General features: G+C 42.5%; 1 protein-coding gene across 2 annotated transcripts in view; it reads left to right on the top strand.

The window, feature by feature from the left end:
• tenm1 (teneurin transmembrane protein 1) overlaps nt 1-27,911 on the top strand; it is a 141,358-nt gene that overhangs the window by 87,735 nt on the left and 25,712 nt on the right. For both annotated transcript variants that reach the window (XM_029847107.1, XM_029847108.1), the window contains exons 12-22: nt 1,227-1,412; nt 1,559-1,588; nt 1,681-1,827; nt 7,431-7,665; nt 8,720-8,839; nt 8,926-9,187; nt 9,919-10,204; nt 15,062-15,205; nt 16,770-17,022; nt 17,739-17,759; nt 20,551-20,783. In XM_029847107.1, coding sequence (XP_029702967.1) covers nt 1,227-1,412; nt 1,559-1,588; nt 1,681-1,827; nt 7,431-7,665; nt 8,720-8,839; nt 8,926-9,187; nt 9,919-10,204; nt 15,062-15,205; nt 16,770-17,022; nt 17,739-17,759; nt 20,551-20,783 — 1,917 coding nt within the window. The remainder of the gene's footprint in view (nt 1-1,226; nt 1,413-1,558; nt 1,589-1,680; nt 1,828-7,430; nt 7,666-8,719; nt 8,840-8,925; nt 9,188-9,918; nt 10,205-15,061; nt 15,206-16,769; nt 17,023-17,738; nt 17,760-20,550; nt 20,784-27,911) is intronic.

Below are 27,911 nucleotides of genomic sequence, written 5' to 3' on the forward strand. Positions count from 1 at the left end.
GGAATAGTCCACCTTGGCATTTAAAAGCTTGCAGATGGTCATTAATACCCCGTTTACTGTATTAGGCTTTTGTTACATCCACCTTTATTTCGCATTGGGCTCTATAAACCCCGTAAATCCGGACGACTGTTGTTCAAAGATGGTGAAGTGATGGATTTGGGATTGTAAAAGAAAAAACAAAAGCTCATGAAGTTTAATGTCAAAAACATAGAAGACAGCAGCGTGAACCCGGCAGCAAGAAAAATGGCCTTGTCCTTGCAAGTGAGGGAAAATAGCAGTCTTAGCATTAAATCTACTCTGTTCCACTACACCCACCTAAACGCAAGGATTGGATCTGTTTTATCACACGCAGCTATGATTTGCAGGAAATTGGCATAGCCGCGCTCTCAGGTGCATGCGCACCTTAATATCGCGATTTAGCCCTTGATAATGATGGACCATAGCTGAATACTTAAGATATGATTGGCTTCTCTCTGTACCTGCTGGGCTTTTAATCAAAACCACCCAGCAATTCTTCATCTCTGCCTTGTTGAAGCATAGCTAAACTAATGTCATTCTAATAGAGAGCTGAAAAACTCCAATTTGAATCCAGGTTTTCCTCCATCTCCATGCTATGTATATTTAAATTGAAATAACTTTTTACTTCAGCGGGATAAGTAGTCTTAGTGTGCCTGCAGCACTTTGCACTCTTTACTGATGGATGAGGCTTTGCATCTGCAGAGAGCATGAAAGAGAAGAGGAGTTAGATAGTGAGGAGCACACAAAAAGGGAAATAGACAAACACAGGGCTGAAAACAAGACGGTCCAAAATTGTGGGAAGGAAAGGGATACTGAAAAGAAGAGATGGTAATGGAGAGATAAAGAACTTGTATTAATAAACCCCTTCAAATCTGATCAAAATGTCAGAAAAGAATAATGGAGCCGGGCTGGAGTCCCTGCAGTTTAAATATGCGGTGCAAACATGAATCATTTGCTCCTATTATGAGTCCATTCACTCGTACCATCCTTCAGGGAGCTCAGCTATTAGAGGTGTGAAGAAAGTGAACTCTCAGAAAGTCGCCCTGTATAGTCTTTGTGGGTATTTTGGTTTGCTTTTAGGTACCTTCTTATATCCTCTGGCTTACCACTTTTGCTTCCTTCCTCTTAAAATAAATCCTTAGTTTTTTTTCTCCCACCAGTCATTTATTATGTCCTTCCTCTGACCTTTTTTCTTCCCTGTCTGACAGAGCTGTGCCCGGTGCCATGTGGCAGCCATGGAGTTTGCTCAGAGGGCCAGTGTCAGTGTGAGGAGGGTTGGACTGGCGCCGCGTGCGACCAGAGAGCATGCCATCCTCGCTGCGAGGAACATGGCCAGTGCCACGACGGGACCTGCATCTGTCAGCCCGGCTGGGAGGGGGAGCAGTGCAACATCGGTGAGCTCTGCGTGTGTGTGTGTGTGTGTGGGTGGGTGGGTGTGTGAAACTTTAATTGTCATAGATGTATGTATGAATACTGAAAGAGAAAAAAAGCTTGTGACGGTTTCTTCTCCTCTCTTCTCTCCCCTTGGGCCCCCCTACAGTCACTCACGATTTGGATGTGGTTGTTAAAGGTATTTATTCTGCTTTAGAGTTGGTGTCGACATCTCTGGATATCTGAGAAATGACAAATAAGCGTGCGTGTTTACATGACACACTTTTGCAGACGGATGCCCAGGTCTGTGCAGCGGGCATGGGCGCTGTACCCTGGAGCAGAGTGGTTGGCGCTGCGTCTGCCAGACTGGATGGAGTGGGCCTGGATGCAGCGTTGTCATGGAAACTGACTGCAGTGATGGAGCCGACAACGACGGAGGTGACATTTCTACCATCATCTATCATTTTCTATCTCTTTCTCTTCCCCCGTCTCCCTTTTATTCCTGTCTATCTGGCAGATTGTCCATTACTTTGTTCTTCTGTTTCTCCTGCTGAGAAATCTGCCTCATGGTTTGTCCCGTCGTCCCTCCCTGCTGTCCCTGTCCTGCTGAGTCTCCAGTAGAGTCACGACTATACTACACACATTTGTGTGTCTTGTTCAGGTGTTTGTGATCAGAACATATTTGAAGTTCTTCACCAACAGGGTTTGAGAACATAAACTTTGTCTGCCTGTCCACAACTAGATGTAGAGTTGAACTCCCTCATTTTTCAAAAAACAACCCCCACTTTTGGATTCTGCACCTCTGCAATAATTAATATTCAAAGTTTGGTGTTTCATCTAATTACAAAATACAGGGAGTCAAAAAATTGCACTTCAATCAAACAAACACGCCTGGTGTGACTTATCAAGCATTAAAGCAATTGCTGTGGCTAATTAATACATTTAAAAGGCAGTCGAGATCCACTTTCACACAAAATGTGCACTCAACGCTCACTAATGTCTGCGGGGTGACAGAAGAAAACTCTTTGTCCTGCAAAATGAGTTTGTGATGAAATATGCAGATGTTTAATCATCCAAAGTGAGATGGAAGCTAGAGTTTTTCTTTTAAATGCTTTGTATTTGCATGTCCTACATCTCGTGCACTTGAAGCCTTTGTGACTCGGCTGGTGGTGAAGTCAGGGCATCAACACTTACAGATCCCCAATTTCTATCATCGAGCATCAAAAGTGTGTTGGCTAAAATTACAGAAAATTTCTGGAGTTTACAAGAGTCCAACAGTTCAAGTGTTTCATGAGTGGTTTTCCTCCAGTTTCCTCCCACAGTCCAAAAACATGCCCGTTAGGTTGATTGGACATCCTAAATTGGTCCTGGGTGTGATTGTGTGAGAGAAGGTTGTGTGTTTCCTGCGATGGACCCCCTGTCCATGGTGTATTCCTGCCTTTCACCCAGTGACTTCTGGGACAGAGTCCAGCACCCACCGTGACCCTGATTGGGACTAAGCAGTGGTTAATTGAAATTGGTTGGACAGATGGATGGAAAAGTTACGCCACAGGAATCCCTCCTGCATCCCGTAGATGACCAATCATGGGATGAGGATTTGGGAGTGAGGCTGAAATCACTTGGCTGTGGACCTGCATGAATGCAGAGCCACCCCACCCCCCCTCCCCATTGCTGGGGCAATGGTTGCCAGCAAACACACCAACTGAAAATAAATGTGAATCCGCTCTGCGTCCATTTTGTGCTTGTTGAGACCGTTTTTCTGCTTAAAACCGATCTTCTCACGTGTGTTTTGACACACAATTTAACACTCATTATATGGATCTTAGCAAAATCTCCCCATTTCACATTCATTTTGGATTCCATCAAATATCCATGATAAAGAGCTCTGTTAAGCCGATGATTGCAAATAAGTTCCTGTGCATGGTAAAAGTTTTCTTTCCTTTTGATATTACTTCACATGGTTCCACAGCGTGTGGTGTTTGGCACTTGAATCAGCGCTGCAGCAGCAGGGAACCTCACACACGCATAATCTATAGAACCTTTTCCTCAGGTGATGCAGGCCATTGAAAGCCGCTACGTAACCCTCTATTCCCTCTTTTCCTGCACATTGTTTACCAAAGCCCTGCGAGAGACTGAGCCAACAGTTCGGAGAGTCGGCATTAGACGGCTGTTCAAATTTGAACACAGGGCCAGATTATAGCTTTTAGCTAAATACTGCTTTGTGAAGCATAAAATATGGACAGACGATACTCAACGGCAACAGTGAAGAGACCTGTTTCAGTGGATGGGATTTGAATCTTAGAAAAAAGAATGAACAGCACAATAATTGGGAACATATGCCAAAAGGAGGGGTGGGGGGAGTCGGTGTGTTCTTTTAGTCTTGATGTTTTTGCCTCATGACATTAATTCTGAGAAATAGGTGAGGCAGGGCAGAGCTGTCAAATGTGCCTGAGATATCGTTTTTGTTTCATTGCTTTTAGAGAAGAAAATTAAACACCTGAGCTCATAATGGGCAAAATGCAACATCATGTAATGAGCCATTAACATAATATCTCTCTGAAACCTCGAGTATGACACCTGCTAATTGGTCTGTCTCACCTGCTGCATTTCCCCATTTTGTCTCCTGACTTAGAGAATCCAAACTGACAAAGTAATGAGTCACAAATTCCAAGAGGCAAATATTTGTATTTTACTACAGAAGAACACTGCAGCTATAGTGACTCAATGTATGTGTGAGTGTATGAAATATACAGCCTGGGGTTATAGATATAGGAATAGTAATAGCTTTTATTTATTTAATTTTTTATGGCAGTGTAGTGTAGCTCTCAGTAGACCCATCTTTTACATTATTATTAATAACATTTGTGATTGGTCTGCACTTCATCTTCATTATTGTATGTTAGTCATGGTTCTTGTGCAAATTCTTGTGCACATACTGGTGGATGTTTGTCTCCTTGAAGAGGCCCCAGAAGAGTCCAGTAGGGAGTACTGGGAAGAGAAATGGTGAGGGACACGCTAACCACAACAATGGCTCTTTGGGGGACCTTATCCATCTACAACATCAGGACAAATGATAAATAAAAGTAATCAAATCAAACTACATATCAATGAAAATGTTGACAAATGAGATGAGAGAACGGTGGCCAGTTTTTGCAGGGTAATAGTTGACATTTTATCATACCAAATTACTTTTAGTTTGATTTTATTTAGGGAAAAAACTGCAGTATACGGATGATCTGCTGAGATCTCCCATCTCCAGTTCACACTTGATTTTGGTGATTTTCAGCAGAAAAGTCCTTCAGCCTTCTTCCATTTAGTTTGCTCCTTGTCAGTTCTTCCTTATTTCTATTTTTCCGGTGTTTTCACCATTCTGTTGCTCAGCCATGTGCACTGCATGCCCTCGTTGACTGTTGTGTTCAGTCAGTGCGTGACGAACAGGACTTACAGTCTATTTTTCCAAGGTGCATGAGCTGCCCTGTGCTCCTGTTGTTTCAATTCAATCTTCTTTTTTTTGTATTTTTAACCTCAGCCTCACTCAGGCAGGCCAATCATCTCGTCAAATTCATGTCAAGTGAATAAGAACTCTGAGAACAAAGTGGGACAGAAGATTCAAGACGGTGACCGGCGTCCCAGAGAGCCCGCTATTTGAAATGTGATACCTCTTCTAATTTAAAAGCCAATCAATTTTTGCATAATCCGACTATTCCTTTGTTGGCTCTAGCAGAAAGGTGACATTAAAATGAATAAGATAAGGTGCTCCTGTATATGAACCATATCATTCCATTCAGAAGAAGTCTTTTTTCTTTGAATGTTGAATATTCTATAAATATATATGCATGCACACACAGACACACACGCACGCACACACACACACCCATATATATATATATATATATATATATATATATATGAAGTGGATATATATATATATATATATATATGAAGTGGATATATATATATATATATATATATATATATATATATATATATATATATATATATATATATATATATATATATGAAGTGGATATATATATATGAAGTGGATATATATATATACACTTCTCAGGAGCCAGCCATTTTAAATAAATGACTGAACTAATTATGCTGTACTGTATTTTATGGTATTTGTCAGTCGAGGATATGAGTAGGTGTGAAAGGGATGGGTTATCAGCACTATATGAGGATTTTTTTTCAGTCTGTACTGTATACTGTATAGATAAATCCTTCCATCTTCCCTGGCCTTGTCCCTTAACAGGGTCAGGAGAGGTGGCGTATGCCCTGGACAAGACATCAGCTCATTGCAGAGTTAACATGAGGCGCGTTTTCACTGCCGCAATTCCTGATAAAAACTGGGGGCAGGAACTTTGCAGGAACTGTTCTCTCACTCAGCCCTCTTGGTTGTCGTGTTTTCCCTGAGGAGTAGGACCTCCTCACATTATCACGAATTTCAAACCGTGCATAATCGATGCGCGACAGTTTTGGCCTTAACGTCACCGGTGCAAGTCGATACCATTTGCTGATTTTTCAATCGACAAGGTGGACCCCAATCACAGGACGTCACCTCATGCTCCCTGTCAGCACCAAGTAAACCCCAAGCCCCACCCAGGATTTTTTGGGGGCCGATCTAAGAGCAAAAACCTACCTTGGAGCAAGGACTGTTAGGCTCCCTAAATGTTTCTATAAATGGCCCTTCGGAGGAGGTTTTAGCAGCAGGCCAGGCCCCGTAAAATGACCCGGAAGTTCCTGCAGTGGAAACACACCTAAAGAGATTTTTTAAAAACTTCACCCTCTCATTTACACCTAAGGTCAGGTTAGAGTGAGCAGTTCACCTATCCCTCATATGTACATTGGACTTTGGGAGGAAACCAGAGTATCCAGACAGAACCCACCTGTGCATGGCAAGAAACTGCAAACACTATGCAGAAAACCCCCTGGCCCCCTGTGGAGTTGAACCCAGGACTGCAGTGTTAACCACTGCACTCAATGACATCATGTGCTTTTGTAATGGTATATGAATATTAAATTCTTCTAAGACATCTGAAATTCATCTTAAAGGGTGATTGTGCCTGAGAGACTCACCAACAAAAGCCTGAAGGAAGCAATTTATACTTCAGTTTTAACATCTTTTTTATTCTTCCATCACTCTGCACAATTTTTTTACTCTCGTTAGGCATACAATTTACCCATCTTCCCTAATTGGCAAATTTGATTGAAGATTTAATAGCCTTCACTTACAGAAGTAATTTTGTCTCACAATGTAGAGGGACTGAATGATTCCATTGTCATGCACCTGAGCTTCTGTCATTTCACCTGGATGGCAGAAAAGCGTAACTATTTCTTACTCTTGAAGAAACATTTCCCCTCTCTGCTGGCCGTGAAATGGGATCCACTTTCATATTTAGGCCTCTAAGGTGGAGTGCTGCACCCTGCTGTGTGCAATGCTCAAGAGCCACCCCTGGACAATTAGCCACAAATCGGTTTGTGCTTTTAATGACAGTGGCATTAGAAATTCAATCACTAACGGCCCTGAAGTAGAGAATCCTATGGAAATCAGCCTTTGTGCCATGTTACCTTTGTAGGACGAGGGTATAATAGGATATTGTTGGCCTTTAACTCTCTGCTCTGTGGTCAGGCGCATTTAAATGTCAGCGCAGTTTCCTGCCTTTTCAGGAACAGGTTTGAAATAGGAAACACAAATGCCAGCCTGGTTCCTATTACCTGCAGTCTTTCTTTGTATCTCACTGTTTACACTGGACTTCAATAAATCACATTCCTATAATAGGGGGTAATTTAAGTCTGATTTATAGCACTGGATGCTGTAATTGTATAGTAATGTCCCCTAATGAATCTCGTTTGCCGGCAACTCATGATAATGGTGAAACAGCTCATTGTAGAAGGTTCCATTACTGCAGCAGAGTTTATATAGAGGCAGCAGATGTTGGATTTTCTGAGGCCGGACAGTTCCTCGAACTTTTCGACCCAAATTTGTCCAAATTATCCCGACCCGTTTTAAATAACAACTCTGTTATTGCTTTCAGATGGCCTCATCGACTGCGTTGACCCCGACTGCTGTGAACAGCTGAGCTGCGGCTCCGACCCTCTGTGTCACGGCTCTGCAGACCCGCTGGTCCTGCTGCAGCAGGGCCCGCCGTCCGCTAACTCAGCCCCCTCGCCCGCCAGCACACACACTCAGAGCTTCTACCAGCGCATACGTTTCCTCCTTGGTAAAGCAGCCACACACACACTCCCTGGAGACGTGCCCTTTGATACCAGGTATGTGCTTGTTTACTCTCTGTGCGGCGGGGCTGTGCGTGCATACGAATAGCTTGGTTTTATTTGCCTTTGTGTGTCCTTGAGTACCGCGTGGCATGTTGAAAGACATGAGTTGCAGCTAATGAAGCAAATGTGTCTGTATTTAATGCATTAAATTGTCCATTACCAATTATTTGTTTAAAGAGAGTGTGCCTTTGAATGCGAATGAGGCCTTTTGCGTGTTTACATGCCTGCACACACATCGTACTGATCTGTGTTTCCCAGGAGATTAGCAGGCGTTGAGCAGAGCGCTGTCCTCCCGTATCGGTGTCAGGCTACAACTGCAGACTTTGTTTGTCACATATTAATGTTTAATGTATCATTCAGTTACACTGCTCATAAAGGTGTCACCATTAATTTTTCAGTGACCTCTTACTACTATCTGAGACAGGAAATACATTTCACTAACAGGACGATGACCTAGAAAAATTGAGTTAGAAAACAAGAAGTGATGCCTCCGAAAAATGGCAAAGTGCATTTTTCTTCCACCGGCTCACTTGCAGAATAAACAAATGAATTAATTATGGGGCCGTTTTTGTTTTTTTGTTTTTTTTGTTTTTACGAAGGGAAATCAATGGCAGCTTTCAGGGCAGGAGTAACAGACTGGTCAGTGCAGCCAACCGGGGGGAGAACATCACCTGTCTTCATTTATCCCTCTTCTGGAGTAACAGATGTGCTCCATTAATAAATGTGTGTGTGTATCTCCGTCAAAATCTGTCTTCATTTAGGAGACTCAAACATGTCTGCACCTTTAAGCAGCACGTTTCACCTTTTAAAGACCAGCGACGTTTTTTCAGAATTATCGAGGGTTTTTACACGCCACAACATTTACTGTGGGCTTTTATTCTATGTACCGTGTATATATATGTAAATGCAGAGTCATTGCTGTGACTTCACCTTAATGCACATAAAGATGTATCTCTATGCATTATAGTGCACTTAGATGGCCAGTTCAAATGGCTGACTTTCCTTTGTGTTCTGTCTAGTTCTCTGATCCCTTTTTTTTTTGTTTTAGCCGGGTTTCTGTGATTCGAGGTAGTGTAGCTTTGCAAGATGGATCCCCGCTCGTCGGGGTCAACATCACCTTCCCGCAGCATCCAGAGTACGGTTACAGCATCAGTCGAAAGGATGGAAGGTAGGAAGATTCTGGGTGTTTCTCAAATATGGGCCTGGTTCATTCTTCTTCAAGTTTCATTTGTCTTTTATTGTTCTCTGCTTTAGTTTTGACCTGGTGACTATGGGTGCCATGTCTGTGACCCTGATGTTCCAGAGGCCACCCTTCCTGACACAGACACGCACCATTTTGACACCCAACAACAACTTCCAGGTCCTGGAACAGGTGACCATGTCCAGGGAGGAAGGTCAACCTGCCAAATGTGACATCAGGAGTGTTCTTAGTCCCTACCCGTTGGTGCTGCCCTATCCTCTTCCCAGATACGCCGCAGCGTGTGCAGAGAAAGGGCCCGCGGTTCCTGAGCTCCAGGTGTGAAATATAACAACCGCTTCCTTCCCTCTATTTATCGTGGGCAGTTTGGAAGCTAAAATTTAATTTGTAACAACTTTATAAAAACAGCCCAACCTGGTCTCACCGGATTTTGCAAATTTTGTTCTATTTTGTGTTTGCACCTATGCAAATAAGCAAAGAGCCAAATGCAAATGTGCTCCTTATCCGTCTACTTCCACAGCACAAAAGCAAATGAGGTGGGAAAATTGGGCGTGGAGGTCAGACCGGTGCTTATGTTTGCCCTCTAAAGTGATTCCTTTTAATCTTCCTTTTGCCTTCAATCAAAATAATAAACGTATTGTCTTTACATGATACAGTGCAGAAAATGACCTGTCAGATGGAACACTATGAACTGTGGTTCTGGCCTTTATCTGCTTTGCATAGTCTGAGCCATTTAATTAAAATAAATTGGATTGATCAGATTATGGAAACACCGTGTGTTTGTGAAAAGGCAAATAAAACAATTCAACTACCAGTAATTAGATTTTGCCAAGTCATTTTTTTTGTTATGACTGTATTAACATGGCAGCCACAGATGAAATGGATTTATTGCCCCCCAGTGTGTGGGCTGTTTCACCCTGTACCTGCCAGTGACACCTGCCACCATCTCATCTATAACTGCAGGATGTTGTGACACCTTTTAAAAAAAATCCAATTATGTCTTTTCTCAGTCACCTTTCAGGCTCCATCTCCATCTTGTTCTTCTCCAGGTGGTGCAGGAGGAGGTTTCAATCCCAGGAGCCTTTGTGAAGCTGAACTATTTGAGTAGCCGTGCTGCAGGCTATCTGTCCATGCTGCGGATCCTCCTCACGCCTCCCTCCCCACTGTCGCCCGTCTCCCCGCTGGGGGGTTTGTCCAAGGTGCACGTCCGTGCATCCGTGGAAGGACGGTTATACCAGCGGTGGTATCCCGCTGGGCCTGGTCTTGTCCACAGGCTGGTCTGGAACAAGACTGATGTCTATGGCCAGGAGGTCTGGGGGCTCACATATGCAACTGGTAGGTGTAATAAATAACAGAAAATAGGGTTGAATTAATCTTCAGGCCAATTTATGGAGAAGGGTTTGTATAGTCCTAGATGGCCAACAGAAGCAATGAATCTGTTCATTCACATCATTAAAAAAGAAATCTGTGTTATAGATTATGAATTACAGCCGTTAAAGTTGACTTCAGATTTATGTGAGTGGTTCTCATGAAGCATACAAAACTTTTACATTGTCAGTAAATGTGTGAAATTCGGCAAATTTCTCGACAAGTGTGCGTTGAAGACCAGCATGAAACGCAACGTGCCGAGACACTTTCAGCTGTGATAAAGATTTTTGAATTCAGTTTCTACAGGACACTTCATTCGGCATCGGTGCAATTTTATATTGGTGCAAAGTACCGGTGTTTATCTCATCGTTCTTTTTATTAAATAGATTTTTTTTTAACTTATGCTTGCTGGTGTTACATTTCTGGAAGTGTCATTCCCGAGGGGCTTATCTCCTGAAGTAGGTAGAGGAGAAAGATGAGCCATTTTCAATGCTTAAAAAAAGGAAGCCAGATTAACGGTGTGAAAGCCGTCAATTCAACACCAGAAGACACGTTTTATCATCTGGCATGAAAGCCTGATTGGAATTCCTCGTCCAAAAGATTGAATATTATGTGGACGGTCAAGCAGCTGCTAATGGGCAGACCCCCACTGGGACGTGACAAACTGGAGAGTGGTTGATACTGTAATAGCTGCGATACGTCAATGTAGATTATGTGCCAGTGGGATAAAAATCATGTGTTTAGTAGATTTTACTGGAGCTAAATAGCATTAGTCATTTAAAACATGGTGGAAATGGCAGGGGAACTTGGTACATCAGTGGACTTCCAAAGGCCAGGCCAACATGTGAGCTCCACTTCAGTCAACATTTCATGAAACAATCTTAACATGTCCAGGTAATGCAATTAAAAATCAGGAAGGAGCAGGATGACTTGCTAACTTTGTAGCTTGCGAGTGGCTTCTGATTATGTCTATGATGGCGCAGGTCAGCCAAAAATATTATCAACCTATTGTGGAGGCATTATGACTCCAACAACACATTTATTAGAGTCCTGTGCATGTAGACTGGGTCAGAGACTTCAGTCTATCATTCAGAATGAGAAGACCATCACTGCTGGGAACAGAGGATGCCGGAAATTCAGATCGAAAAGGAAAAAGCTGAAGATTGATGACTTTATTCACTGTGGAGGGACAAACAGTAAAGCTATCATCGGGAGAGACGGAGAGATGGCGTTCCTGGTCAGAGGTCTGTGGTGAAAATGTGTGTTTGTTGAACTACACAGTTAGATGCTTCTGGAGACTTTCCATAAATGTTACCCATTTTCCTTTGATATCCTTTCCCCCCATATGGATTTGTAACTGCTATTATATTCGCTTTTATGGTTAAAAAAGACACTTTAAAAAATGCCATTACAACAAAAGCATTGACTTTTCCATTTATAGGATGCTCTTTCTGCTCAGTCTGTTTTCCATTTTTTGGAGGACGTTTCTGATAAATGCTGCATTTGCGAGAACTTTCCCTCTCACGCGCTCAGCTTTGTCCACCTGAGTGCAGGCTTTCCTGAGTAGATTGGATATGGGCTCATCTTTTCCTGATCCTTCCCCTCTCCAGTCAGAGCTACAGTTCATCTGCCCCAACTCCCTCTTGATCCCTCAACTTTTCTTAACTCCTGCTCTGCTTTGCACGAGCATCGCCATCCCCATGCACCCCTCTTACCCTCTTTCCTTGCCTCCTGTCTTCCTCTGACTCTTCCCCCTCCCCTGAACTCTATGTTCTTTCTCTTCTCTGACTGTTATATCTCTGTTACCACTGATCTCCCTTGCTACCTCTGTCTTGTCTTCCCCGGCTCTCCTTTGTTTCCTCTTGTCTACCAGTGTAATATTTGCCCCTGATCCTCCCTCTCCATTGTTTCTGGCACTCAGAGACTTATGTTTTTATCTTTAGTGCATATTTATGTTTGAGCTGCATATCAACAGCTGCTTGCCGTGGTTTTTCTATACTCTTGTTTGTTGGATTAGAAAAACACTTTTGAACGATGCCTGATATTTCAGCAGCTGTCAGTGTTGTGATGTGTTTTTGTCTTCGCTCTTTCGATGTGACGCTGCATTACCTCTACTTTGCCCCGCATCTGTCTGGCTGTCTGTCTGTCTATAGTATGAGGTAATTTATGTGTAAATGCAGCTGGAAATCAATAACTCTTAAACACACAATTCCCAAATTCATTTAAGCCGAGCACCCAGGGACCGTCTATAAAGTGCAGTACCAACAAAGAAATCGAGTTATTCAGTAACTTTTCTTTTAAGCTGTACATTGAAAGGAAATTTCCTTTTGTGTGGAATAAAGAAAAATACATTTGTTAAATAAGTTAGTGAACTAAGATTATTTTTTTTAGTTTATCAGCCAGTCAATAAATTCCTTTAACATGGGGTTATTTTTTGTTGCACACACATTTTTAATGAATAAATGTTTTTTTGTCTGTTGGTGTTGGTACAGTATCTGTTGATGGTCTGTCGATAAATGGTTGTTTCCCTTTTCTCTTGCTTTTCTGCCCCAGCATGCGCGCGCATGCACACACACACACACACACACACACACACACACACACACACACACACACACACACACACACACACACACACAGAGCCTCTGTTATCAGTGATCTTGCTAGTGGATGTGGGAAGAGAGGAAAATCATGCTCAGTTTGCTGAGGTGAACATCTTGCCTGAGGCTTCTGCTGAAGTGAATGAACACCTCAGATGTTAAGGTGTGTGCATTTGTGTAGGATCACATGAGTGTATGCGTGTGTTTTGCTTTATAGCTGCAGTGATATGCCAATTTGAAGCAGTCCTATGAACAGTGATACATTTCCTCTGAGACTTTTTTGTCTTTGCTTTTACCTGTTTTGTCCCGGAACAGCATTGTTCCTCTAATAAAGTCATCTTTCCTGTCAGATTTCATTTTAATGGGCAATATCCCATGGTGATGTATTAAGGACAACTTGTGATTCATTTTCATGAGGACAGATTGGGTTCCAGGCCATGAAATAGGTTCTTCAAGGGGTTGACTTCAGCTTCAGATACTGCAATTGTGTGGATTTTAGACATGAATAACACAAATTTCCCATGCCTATCATGCAAGCCAAAATGAAACACACACACCATTTTTTGTGCGCTAAACAGATTTTTTTTATTTTTTTTTTTAACTTTTTTTTCCTTGAATCATTTTTTTGCTATTGAATTCCAAACATCCAACATTTGCCATTTCCAATTTCAGTGATTGTGTGTTGTTGGGCTTTCGAGAGGCCTGAATTTGTGCATAATGAGTTATGTATTCTGCCATTTTTGCTGGTCTTGCTGCTGACTGTGCTCTCCGTTCCACTGGAGTGCCCTTGAATCCACAGACGTGCTGGTTTACAGTGAAGCAAGTTAAGAGAGATCAGTGCCAATAGTGATTGACAGTGACAACTCTTTTAGCAAGTCGGTGTCAAGCATGCCAGACTGTCTTTGCTGCACAGTTCCATTCATTTCATCACAGGAGACTAAATAAATAAAGAAGTTTGCATCTCTCTAGTGTTATTTATATGTTGTACTCCTGAGCAACATCAATAAAAGAACCAATCATCCTTAAAGTCTATATAAACATGCAGAAGATGCACCAAAGCACTTTTTAAAAAAATATTAGAATCTATTGAACAAGCATAATCTTGTCAGAAAATTGATTCTCAGCAGAAAACTATTTTCCTTTGAATGAAGAAAAATGTCTTTCAGTGAAAAAGTTTCTGAAGAAAGTGTCGGAAATCATTTTTCATCTCAATGTGTAATTATTTTCTGAAGGTTTTGGGTTTGTTTGTTTTTTAATCTTTTTATCTGTCTGCAAGTGAAAATAGGGGCCCTTTTTAAAAAGCTACCTCTTGGTTTTGATGCCATATGGAAGTTACAGAAACGCAAAACTTGCTGCCAAAATAGATCCCATTATAGCCAGTCTGCATGTTCCCAGTATAAGGATGGATGCTCCGCTGTGAGGGTCCATCATAGCCAAACAACTGGGCAACCAGACCCAACCTGTACACTGGAAACGGGACAGATTTGTTGGAAAAGAAAGAAGCTTTTATTGGTCCAGAGTTGCTTCTAAAACAAGCCAAAACAACTTTCCTGTTATTATAAAGTAACTCTTTATAATCAACTCTTTATAAGCTTTGGTTATAATTTTGGACAAACTATATTATTTCATAAATGTTTAGTGTAAAAATATCTACAGTATAAAGTATAAATAACAAGTCAGTTTAAAATTGACATGCTTTCCCTGATGCTTGATGGATTGATGCATTTTTTCCTCTGCATATGATTCAGTGTTTTGGAATCCCCATGTAAACACTCATTAACTGATCCTGTTTACAGGCATTTCTCTCTCGATTGCCCTTAAATATGATATTTCCAATGCTCAGAGTACCAAATGACTGTCAAAACCTTTTGAAAAGTAGTGGAGAAAAAAAAGCATTTAGTTGCCCCGGGAAAGTGCAAAGCATATCATTAGCATGGAGAGGCCGAGCAGCTAATTCTAGGGCTCCTCCATATAGAGTGTCTCCTCCTGATTATGCCTCCACTTCTCCCAGATCTCTCTAGACTTCACGGCCTGATGAGGCCTTGCCGCACACGCCTGTTTCGCCACTCAAAACAAAATTGTGTAGCGAGCGTGGCCGAGCGGGTGTGTTTGTGTACAGTCTGACTGTCATTAGTATGCCACATGCGGCGACATTGCTGGACGGCACAGTTATTACTGCCCGCGACACGGAGCCCTCTCATGTGTGAACGTGTATGTATTTCAGTTTCCGTCGGCTATGAGTATGAGTCCTGTCCTGGCGTCATCCAGTGGGAGAGGAGGACGGCACTGCTGCAGGGCTTTGAGCTGGTCCCTTCAAACCTGGGAGGTTGGTCGTTGGACAAACATCATGCCCTCAACATACGCAGCGGTGAGACCACCCAAAATCTGCCTGGTTTTGGTTTTGCTCCTGGTGTTCTTTTTCTTTTTTTTGGAGGGTGTGGGGGGGTGTGCCACTTTGTTTGATTGTGATATAGTTTATCTGGCATGATATTATATTGTAGTATAACAAAATTAATGCATTACACTTTGTGAATGATGTGTAAAAAGCATAAATACAGTACAATATAGTACAGCATCATATTTATATTCTAAGTCATATTTTCTTGGAGGAGCACACACAGACACACACCGCCACACACAGAGACACCTTTTTTATTGTTGCTATTGTAAACTAAATTCATGCGATTGTGCCCTACTTCTATGCCACTCCCTGTCATGTCCGCGTGTGAACGGGCAGGAGAATACATTTGTCACTGCATCTTGTTACCATGCAATTAAATTAGAAAAACAAAACATGTTTTACATTCGGGTGGTCAGATCCACCTTCACCATCTGTCATCTGCAGTCTGGCTGGCGGCAGGCTGCCTCCACCATTTCATAAGTAAGCATCCACTTGTCAGAGGACAGGCAGAGGAAGAGGGAATGAGTTCAGCTCTGCAAATTTAAATGGCCTCAGCTCTCATCAGGTTTAGAGCTTCTGTGACTTCCAAGATGCAGAATTTATATAGGACGAGCGATGCCACTGGAAAATGAATGAGCTCTTTAAAAAACCTCCATCCATCTATTCATCCTGTTAACTGCTGTCTATATCTCATCGGGGTCATGGGAGGTCACTGGGTCAGAGGCTGGTATACACTCTGGACAGACCTCCTGTCCAACAGGGACACATAGACAGGCCCCCAACTGAGAGTGAAAGCAGAAACACTCCTGCTATGACCATCAGTCATTAACTCTGCTACCATCTTTCCCCTCAGCTGTGAGTGAGCAAATGCAGACTTGTCATTTGAGTGATCAAAGATAATAATCATGAAAAATACAGTTCATTTACTATTTAAGCAGTCTAAGACCTTAGATCTTACCCCCGCCACCAGAGGGTGCTAACTCGGGTGTTGTTGACCCACAAACAGCCATTTGTTGAATTTATTTCTTAGGCCATCTATGGTGGATAAATGCAAGCATTTTGCATTTTTATGTCTTTCACATTTTAATTTTAACCAATGTGAAAAGTTAATTATCAAGCCGCCTTATTACAAATGTTCCCAAGAGAGTCTTATCTTTTTTTGTGCTGTAAGTAGTTCGGTCTATTTTCATCTGAAAAGACGGGAACCAAAGACATCTCCAATCAAAGTCTTGATATTTCATTAGTTGCACCATCTCAGTCACCACCCAGAAGCACGGAGGAGAGGGCTGGGCTGTATGGAAGCCAGCTGATGAAATTATCATTAGCCACTGTGGAAATTCAAGATAGCATCAAATAGCATTGAAGAATTAGAGAGGAGCCACACTATCACAGAGCAGCAGTAGGACCAGTCTGCCACAGACACAGAGGTTATGGCTTTTACTGTCAAAAATAAACCCAGCCACTCTTGTTATTACATTAACAATTTCCTTTTCAGCTGTAGAACCTTTTACATTAAATTCTTTCTCCTCAGGAATCCTTCACAAAGGAAATGGGGAGAACGTTTTCCTGTCCCAGCAGCCTCCTGTCATCAGCACCGTGATGGGGAACGGTTTTTACCGGAGCGTCCCCTGTGGTCCCAGCTGCAGCGGCGCTGCTCGAGACATGATGCTGTTCGCCCCTGTGGCCCTGGCCAGCGGCCCCGACGGTTCCCTTTACGTCGGGGACTTTAACTTCATCCGTAGGGTCCATCCTGACGGCTACACCAGAACCATACTGGAGCTCAAGTGAGATCAGGATCTTATTGAGTGACACCTGTGATGAAAATAGAACGCTCACGATTCCTGCAGAGGAACGCTGTGGGATTCTGAGCATTTGAGCACAATGAGAAAGAAATTAGCTCAGCTGCTGTGGGTTAGTGTGGCATTCACATCTGCAGTTGTGATCTGTTTGATGTGAGAAGAATGCACTGGGAAGTAGGTCTTGGTGCGGGCTCAGAGTGTCGGAAGTTTAGACATCACAGGATCTAATCGGCGTCTTTAGGATCTGAGAGGGGCTCAAAGTCTTTTGCTGTGAAACAATGATATTTTTCTGTGGATTATGCCGATGATATCTTCCACGCTGCAGGCACTATATTCTCTATCTCTGCCATTTCTCAAGCGTAGAATCTCAATGGGATCGCACAGTGATTTGTCCTGTAAAGTGTTCTCCTTATGTAACTTCAAACACCCTCCACCCCCCTTTTTTTAATACTACTGTATCGCATATTAATATTTCTGTTTCAGACTGAGGTTTTAGAGTGACTTTATTTGATACGTCTCTATCCTATGGGAGGAAATGGCAGAGTGCTTCCTGTTAATGTTAATATTTAATGTGAAGCAATGCTGTCATTTAAAGCAATCTTCATCTTACTATCTTACTAAAAAGGCTCTGTAACCTCATGTGAGCATTGTAAATGATACTTTCCTTGTTTTCTCTTTTTCCTCTTTATTGTTTATGGCAGGAACAGAGACACCAGACACAGGTGAGTACTGGATATTAAACCTTTTTATCCATCCCAAATCTTGTAATAAAAACAAGCAACACATCTCAAGTCAACGATAGGCAACATTTCATGCTGCTTCAGCGTAGTTTCCCACACGTGATATCACAAATTGCACGTTAGGACCAGAATGCAATGACTGTTGTGTCGAACGTAGCAGCTCATACAATGTCTGAGGAGCTGAGATGCATCAACTTTGGTCGAGTTTTTCTTTGGTGGCAGAATGAGGTTATAGTGGACTGTTAATTACCTGAGGTGTATGGGGAGAAAAGACGTCAGCCATGAGTTCAGGGTCCGTGTGTTGCTGGCTCCATGTCTGGAAAATTGTGTTCCACTATATCTGCCTGACGCTCGGCAGAGATAATTGTGTGCAATGGCTCGAGTGGAGTGCGACTCAGCAAAACAAGTTGGGCGCATGTGAAGTCAGGGGGACCTGCCACCGTCGCGTGATATTCTGGGACGAGGCTCTCAACACCAGGCTGTCACAGTTTGAGGTTCACAGAATGTGATTTCAGGTGGAGGAAATTTATTCTCACCGCATCTTTGTAAGGTGTATTTGTGAACAAAGTCACTCTTTGTTGATTTTAATTGGAATGTGATTAGTTAATCTGTGTAGATGTCACTTAATGAAGGGGAAATGCATCCGACAGTGAACTACTGTCATCAAAGATGCTGCATTAGCAGACCTCCCTGCCGGCTGTTCTCTGACCCCGGATAGATATGCATCACTTTGCAGGAAAGAAAGGGTTAATTCACAGAACCACATTTAAGAAGAACACATCAGTGTTGGCCGTGGCTGCTGAAGTTGATCTGACAGAGCTTTTGGCCCGTGTCTGAGAGAGGCTTTGGAACTACCTATAGCAACATATTCTTCTAAAGGCACTTTGGATCTCCTCTTTCTTCACCCAGGAGCTTTCTTTTTCACTTCCCTCTTTTTCTCTGGAGCAGCATTTTACTGTTAGCAACGTCTCGGTGTTTCTCTTTTATTCTATACTATTGTTCTCCCAACTCAGATACATTAATTATTCATCCATATCCCACTTTCAAAGCCTTTCACTCCACATTCTTCTTTGCAAAGTGCCTACCAGCCAGCAGGACTTCAAAACAAGGTGCTCGCCAAGGGAAGATAATATGGGAAGTACTCAGTGAAAAATCATCTATTCTTTCCCTTCAAGACTGTAAGGGGCAAAGCAAATAGGAGACGTTGTCCTCTACAACAGCGCTAGCTAAAAGCCCAGATGGCAGATTCGGAGACGGACGGTCAGTAACAGCCAGATTGCTGCGTGTATCAACATTGATCATTGTTTTTATTGTTCATGGATGGACCGCGGCAGGACAGAGCAGAGTACATAGGGCTGCATTTGTTGTGCTCGTCTTCCCTTCCCCTGGACAAATGAATAAATGCATTCAGGTCTCTGAGAATTTAATTGAGAAGACAGGTGAAGTGATCTGTAATCAGCGGTATGTACCGTGAGATGCGCAGCCCTGGCTTCAAAAGACCCAACAAATATGACACGGTTCAGGAAGCAGTGGCACGCGCCGAAACCCCGAATAACTCTCATAGGATCGACATTAAATTATGTATGTCCCATTCAGCGCAGAGCTCTAAACTCGTGCGCATTTAATGGACTCGGTGACTGACAGCGTCTAGTAGCATCTGGTGCAGTGTTTGATTTGCTTTTATGTGCTGAAAGATGGTGGAGGCATCAAACATCAAAGCGGGAAATATTTGCAGGATCAAAGGGGGATACAGCAGACGTCCAAAGCAAAGATTGTCGAGAACATTAGCGTCTCTAGCGTAGTTAAAAATGTTATTTGTTCTTTTTCTTTGTGGATTGTCTGTAGGATTTTAATTGTCTGGGAGCCCTTTTGCACAGTCGGTTCGTTAGAGGGACCTAATGTCAGAGGTTTGCGTCGCGGCTTGACTGCAGGGCAAAAGCACAGTTCACAGCTCACAATCAGCATCCAGGAAAACAAGCATGTTCGCGTCGTTTAGACGTCTCCAGAGGACAATTATGTCTCTTATGAGAAGATTCGCTCAGAAGATGGAAGAATATTTTATTGAGATCTCGAGAAATTTCTATATCTCAAGAAAACATTTGTTTTTTATAACAAAAAATACTGATGGGGGGGCACTAAATCAAGATAACTGAGGAAATCAAATATAAAAATGTATGACTGCCGTGGGCTTTTATAACCACATTACCAGTATATGAAAAAAGAAGCACACAGACAATAAAATGAATTAACCCTTTCTGGACATGGTCCATAGAGACTTGAAATGATCTTATAACAAACATTTTTTTTTGTGGAACGCATACGATATCCAGCCACCCGTGCATATATTCTCTAATTCTGCCTGTGATATGGGCACATTTATGCCCTGGAAGACGTGACAGACACTAAAGTCTTTAATATCGCTGTAAGAAATGGTAGATCTATGCATATTGCAATTTCACTTCATTTCATGGATGAATATTAGGTAGCTAATTAGGTATGTTTCTTATTTTATGTGATGTATAAAAGACATTTGACACATTGTGTTTGCCTGCTCCCACATTCTCTTTGCAAACATTGTATTTCTGCTTGCTAAAAATGATCCTATGCTTGTAATTTTGTGAAAAGTGTGTCTGTCTTTCACGTATTTTAAATATGTAATTTTAATGCAGCATCTAAAACAAAACATTTTCTGTACAGCCTAACCAGCCTCCGACCAATTCACTGTGCTTTTTACATGAAGTTACCCTTAAATTTACACCATTTGTCTCACTAGCACCAGCCCTGCTCATAAGTACTACCTGGCCATGGACCCGATTGGAGAGGTTCTTTACGTGTCTGACACCACCAGTCGCAGAGTGTACCGTGTAAGGAACCTCGGGCAGCCCAAAGATCCGTCGCGCAACCTGGAGGTGGTGGCCGGCACGGGGGAGCAATGTCTGCCATTTGACCAGAGCCACTGCGGAGAGGGCAGGAAAGCAACCGAAGCTGCGCTCAACAACCCCCGAGGTACTGTCGCAGAAGATGAATTCCTTCACTTTTTTGTGGACGAGTCAGAGCTTTCTTTGCCATCCCTTCAGGCTAACATGCAAAGATTTGTTGTTTTCGCTCGTAGGTCAGTGTTTCATTTCTGGAGAAGTCTCGTTCCAAACTTTTGGGACTTCTTAGAATTTTTTTTTTTTTTTTCCTTTTCTTGACTTGTAAATGTCTTTGGGATCGGGAGGAGGGTGCTGAAGGCAGGGTACATCCCTGAATGAGTCAACAACTCATCACAGGGCCGTACGGGCGCCTGCGGGTTTAATTTTTGCACATTTTGAAGTATATTAAACATCACATCTAAACTGTGAGCGGGCTTCTTCAGTCGGTGAGAAACATTGGAGATGAATTTGTGCTCCGTTTCATCACGTGCCATATTTTAAAATGCAGTGGCAAAAGAATAATGTTGAATATCTTAGCTGTTCCACAGCGCCAAACACTCACATTCTTGTATAACTTTCACCAGTTTGGAATCATATAATTAGCTTAATCAAGATTGATTTCTGATTGATTGGTTGAGTTTCCATGTTTGCATCGACTGGCGGTGGCAGAGAACTCGTCTGATTAGAGTTTGCGGATAAGAGCTCAAATGGTGAGGTCAGTTTGGCTCAACAGATACGACGTGAGCTGACAGCTCAGACAGAAAATGCCTCATAAATGTGGCCTAAATATAGACTTGTACGTGAAGTCATGGTTGAAAAATTAAGGTTTTTGCGATTCTTTGACTATAATTAACAAAAATAATGTCCATATTAGCAGAAATGATGTCTGAAATATGTGTGAGGTTTCGGTGATCATTGCTTTGCTGCACATAACACCTCGGGGTATTCCAGGGTTCTGGAAAATGCAATTTCACATTAGCGCAATGAATTACATCTGCAAGGCTTCTAAAATACTGCAGGACCATTTCCTCAGCAGACGTTTCCCAGCACTGGAGAGACAGGTGTGACCAATAAAACTTATCACCACTGCTACATTCTATTGAGGTGTTTCAGTTCAGAGGCCCTATTGTGCCTGCTGGCTCCAGATCATTGCTTGCTGGCACACTTGAACAGAATGAGGACATCACTACTGTTATAACTTGTAACCACATAACTCCCACCATTCCAAATAAAAAATGTCTCTTTTGTGAAAAATGTACAATTCGTTTGAACTCACTGGGAGGTTCCACTTCCAATTTATTGCCGTCCTTTTCCTAGTGGCCTCAAAACAAATTGACTCGGAGGTAACACAATGTTGCCGACTCTAAATTATGTTCCTTGCTAGTCATGTTTAGTAACAGTTGTGGAGGTTAAAGTCTTTAATCAAGTGTTCTGAGTACAGATCCAGGAAGCTGAAACAGAAGCAAGAACTTTTAATTAGCTTAAGAGTGACTATATTTAAGGGTATATATTTTTACCTTGTGTTTATGAAGACCTCATAATGGACAAAAGGCTCAACAAAATGAAGGTGTGTGTGTGTGTGTGTGGGGGGGGGGGGGGGGGGGGGGGGGGTAACTGTCAGGAGCTGTCACGAAGCCTTCAGGGCCGTCAACACTTAAATCATCCTCCGGTCCCACATGACGTGATCGTGGCAACGGGTTGAAAGTGGATGAAGCCGTGCTGTGAGTGACTGGAGGGCACCAGACTGCAGGAACCATTAGCAGATGCAAAACAAGCACATGAGAGAGCTGGAGCGAAGTTCCTGAACACACCCACACAAGCCTGCCAGCAGCTACATTAGTATTCTAATTTTTCACAGCACAGAGTTTGATTGTGGGGATAACAATCACAGGGGATGCTATTGGGTGTAAATTGTGGAAAACGGTGCATGAGAAATGGTGCATTGCCTTAATTAGGACCGTCCGGACATACAGAAAAGCGTTTTTCATGTTTCCTTAATGTGTCTCGTAAATTTAACCAGATATTAATCCAACCTGAGCTATTTGATTTATTTACATTTTTCTTCATATTCAGTGTCCGGTTCAAACAAAATATTGTGCTTTATAATAGTAAGAAGTGGAACCAGCACCTCTTTTCTATAGCAGCTGCATTCCCAATGTAAATTGTACCTTTATTGCAGTCGATGGAGGAGACTGCTGAGACGCCACATGAAGGCTGATTGAATCTCAAGTCACACAGGAACAATACAAAAGATTTTGCTCTTGATTGTTATTATGTGTCGTTTGTCGGCAGCGCCTACCGTTGAAAAACATAATTTACAGCGTTGCACGAGTGCATGTGGCTCACATCACTGCTGCTACAGTAATGATCAATAATGCAAATGAAACCAATTCCTTTCTCTTAATATGTGTGAGAGCAGATTAAAAAAGGAGGAAGCTTTTATGGTAGGTACTACTTTAAGTTAACTTCTAATGTGTTCCTATTTGATATTAATCCTCGTTTCACAGGATTGTCTTGCCTGTTGTAACTTAAAACATTTGTAAGTGTAACAGAGCTGAATAGCTGCAGTACATTAACATGTCTGGCAATGATAAATATCAGAGACAAACAGTCAAAGGGGAGAATTATAAATATTGCTGGGGAGGAGGGAACAACATCATCAGTCATTCATGAGTGTCCTCATGGCATGCATAAATTTGCTAATTCTCTAGTGGAAAACAAACCTTGTTTTATGTATAGGAGCGAGGAGGCCAGAGGACATTCCCTCCCAATAATAATAATTTATATGCTTATTAATTGTTTTAAAATGACCTACTAAATTTATGTTGTGTTCCAAATGATTCAAGTTTACCAAAAGTCATTGAACTCGGCATGGATGCCAATAGACCAAAACAGATTGCGTGTTCCTGTTAGAATCATCGCCTCATGGTTGGACTACAGAGCACAAAAGCACATTGTGGCGCTTATTTATTTTTGTCCCCTCTCAGTGTCGGTAGAATCACACCATTAACTCATATGATCTGAGCTGTAATAGCCTGTAAACTGGGAACAGTAAAACATGACCAGATTGGGCATGTGGGGGCTGGATTGACACAAAAAGCAAGCTCTGCCAGGCAGATGAAGAAATCATTCTTTTAACAGTTGTCCCTCGCTCCAAACCAATTCTGTCTCTGTGGGCCACCAGGGAGATTAAGCCACATGCTGGCCTCTCCAACTGTAGCCACAGTCCTCCACAGCCTCTTCTGTCAGTCACACGTATGGTGTAAACACAGAACGGTGCAGACACCGCAGGCAGAGCTGGTCAATATGCAGCTCAGTAAACAAATCTAGGCTGTCCCCATGTCCCTGGTTATAAATATCAAGATTGACAGCAGATTGATTTAACCTCAACGGCCTAACCTTAAAAAAGTGACAAGGAAAAGAGTATGATAAGAGGGAAAAACACGATTAGAACTGAGTCCTCCTAGACTGGATCAGAAGATATGAAGACCGTGTTGCCATCTTATCTTCATACACCCCGTTTTTATGCCCTTTACACCTGAGAACATGCTGTATCTCTGCTTTTCCTCAATGAGAGAATATTCCGTCCCAAGGCTGCTCTTCTTCACGCACAGCCAAGTATTTTATGCCCCTTGACTTGCTGCACTCCAGATCCTTCTCTGTGCCCATTGTGCTGTGACTAACTAACTCTTAGAAAGGCTCTGGAGATTTCCGTCATCAGCCCCGCCCCGTGGTACGCTATCATCCATCTTCCCACATTCATCTTCTGTAATAAGTGGCAGACTTCACAGAGAACTGTCTCTCCACTACTATTTACAAGCTGATGCTATAAGAGGAAAAGTACACTGAGCTCATCTCATATCCTGCAGTCGAATTAAAACCTCCTCTTTGATTCTTTATTCTTCTATGTCTCCTCCTTTCATCTCCTCAGTCATTCTCCTAACCTGGTGCTGACATCACTGCTGTGGTCCTGCTGTGGCTCATAATAAAGGTACAACATAGCAGTTTAGAATTGGTAATCCTACCATTTTAATTCGACCAACAACGCAACAGCAGTTAGTGATTTGTTGTTGCTTATGCGAGTTTATAGTCTCTCCATAGTATAAGCTACGGGGATTATCTCGTGTCCTTCAAACACTCATGAATACAAGATCTAGGGCATTGTTTAGAGTTGGCTCCACTTGTGTTTCTGCAGTCAATTAGCTTGGTAAATAAAAGGCCTTGGTCCATTTAGAATGGATCCCATGTCTGACATGAAAGAGACATCATTCCCACAGGAAGCAGCAGCCTTGGCGAGCAACACTGCATCTATTCAAATTTAGATAAATAAATAGAACAAACTGCACATCTGAGTAAAAATTGTTTCCATTTCATTTTGGCCAGAGGAGTTCTGAGAGCACGATTGTTGATGTGTCTTCCGTTATCTGTTATGTGGAGACTTGTCTGAGGCAGCAAAGCTCATATCCACAGAGAGGTGTGTATACGTGTGTGCATGAGCTTACAGTTTCAGGCTCTCACTCCGACCTACAGGGGGCACACTAATGCCCTTATCAGAGGCTAACATGCTGCCAATACATTTCTTCTCTTGCCCCATCAGCCTCTCTCTTGCTCCCCCTATTTTCTCTGCTCCTCTGCTCTTTTCCCTACATGTCTCCATTCCTCAAAACACATTTGTTTCTCGGCGCAACCGCAGCCGGAAGGAAGACCGTCGGACTACAGACGGCGGAGACCAGGTTACTCAGTAAGCAGGGGCTTCACACATCGCCATCCTCAGTGTTTGACCAGGACCGGCCAAGCATTATATTGTACAGTATCTGACTTGGCTGGTGGTTGACACATAAGCAGCTTAGGTGAGAGAACATCTTCACTGGCCCCCGGTCGGATTCACTGGAACGGCCTAAATGTAGCAATATGCATAAAAACATTTCCCAGTTTGCTTCATCAGCGTGAATCAAACATCTCCCACTGACAGTGAACCTGTATTCGGACCATTAGCCCAGCCAACAGCGGTCCCCTGCTTCTCCTCTTGCAGCAAAGCCGTGTGAGCTGCAGCGCTCCGTAAATGCCCCTTATAGTCGTTACAGTTGCCATTTCACTTTTTTGAGAATACTCTACCACTCAAACAGACTATACTGGCTCCTGCTGTGCGGTTGGAAAGTCTCATAGGGCCACACAGCCTCTCTGCTGAGCATTATAACCACGCAAAAAGGAATGTGCATTTGTTTTCTGTCCACTGCCTCCCATAGCATTTATTGCAGAGCGATTGTTGCACCATGCAAAATAAAGTGCACGCGCCTGGGGGGATTAAATTGATAGAGGGCAAAGATGGAATTCAGAACCAAGAAGTTCTGCAAAGTGAACGGACAAAATAAACCCAATCGAATAATAAACAAAAATGTGACAGTGCCATAGTAATGCTGACGAGAGTGTGTGTGAGAGAGAAGAGGGCAAATTAAATGGATAAACAGAGGGGAGAGGGAAAAGTGAACTCCGTGTTTCACGTTGAAAATCCTTCAGGGTGTAGCAGTCCCACATCTCATCTGCATATTTAACTGGCCCTGTGGCTGTTTTACTTTGCTGAGGGTCAACTATCATTGTTTCTGTTAGTTCAAACAGAGCGATGGTTCTAAAAACAAGGGCATCAGATAAGAGACATTGTGTTTTTAGCTCCAAGATTTGGTTTGTGTGTGAGCAGTTTTTCATAGCTCGCGCCTCTGTTTCCTTTCACATTGACCAAGCTTTTGTCTTTGCCCCTGGACATTCCTGCATTAATGATACACACATGAATTAATCACGCAGTAAGGCAAACAGCAGCATACTCTGTGATAATGCAAATTAGAGAGATGCCACTGGGTCATGCTATTCCTACCCCAGCCTGTTTTCTCAGTGCAGCATCCAGGATAATTAGGAGCTCAGCTTGTGCAACAGACATGCATCACCGAGTCGCCACAATAGGAAGTTTAACCAGAGTCTCATTTCTCACAAAACTAATGATGAAAATGTAGCTGCCTGCAGCAAATGTAGAGAGCAAAGGAGCACAGAAAGCAGCATACTCACAATGTGCGGGTATAACAAGGACTTGTCCAACCACTGGGCAATACTTACAGGGTTTAACAAGGAAATGCAGGGTTGAGGTCAATTCCTGTTTCTGGCCCCATCCTAAAGCCTTTAGGTTATTCCCGTTTTCGAGCCGGCCTACTTTGCTCGATAATGCACTGCCTATAGACAGTGTGTGTTGGTCTTTATCTGAGAGTGCACTTATTGTAGCTTTTATTTTCGTTGTTGTTACGTTATTGCTACATTTTACATTGAGACCCTTTCCGCTATTTCTCAGTGCATGAATGCATGTAAAATCAATATAATACACCAAGCAGAGAGCTCAGAAAATTAGTAGATTCCACTAAGGTGTGGGCTCAGCTCACCTTAAGATACAGGGATCCACTTTGTTTTTATTTTTAGGCTGTGAACACATATTTTACACGTTTGACTAGATTCCTGTTTTAGTGTTTCTAATTCTTGAGATAGTGCAGTAAATTTCTATAGCTTCTTAAAAGCTTAAGCTGACATTTATCAGACTACATTGTTTGTAACTGAAAGAACAGAGAAAAAAACAATACTTGAACTCTGAACTAAATGCACTGTCGCAGTATGGAGGACTGCATTCAGAGCAATGTCTCCTCATTCATTCTGTAAATAAAAGGACCTATATAGTCAAGCATCCATGCCTGTCTTGTTTTATATTCTATAATTGCTGTTTACTTAATATTTATTAACTGCACATTTCATGGAGCTGTAGGAAATCATAATCTCTTACAATATTACACCACCTGAGGGCCTCCCCTGTTTATCTCCATCCTTTTTGTTTTCTTTGTTATTATTTCTGTTTTTCGTAGCTTGGCTGTCTGATGTCACGATTTAAACTGGTGTAGAGTGATTATGTAGTGAACTCGTGACTTCGCATAGGGGTCCGACCCGCAGTGGAGATACGACCATCTAGAGGGCAAACGTTTCCTGTAAAATTCCTGCCTCTAATATTTACCAGGAAACTCCCACAGTGGAAACGCGCCTAATGTTTAAAGGAGAACGCCAGCCAGACTGACAGCTACCTTGTTTGTAGTCGTAGTTTGTAGGCTAGCTTCAGAGAGATTATTGAAGCTCACTGTGTGTGTAATGAATCCCTGAGTCAATAAAAGATGCAGGCTTAAGGCCAAAGGCTGAG

Source organism: Takifugu rubripes, chromosome 14, assembly GCF_901000725.2.
Source record: "Takifugu rubripes chromosome 14, fTakRub1.2, whole genome shotgun sequence".
NCBI lineage: Eukaryota > Metazoa > Chordata > Actinopteri > Tetraodontiformes > Tetraodontidae > Takifugu > Takifugu rubripes.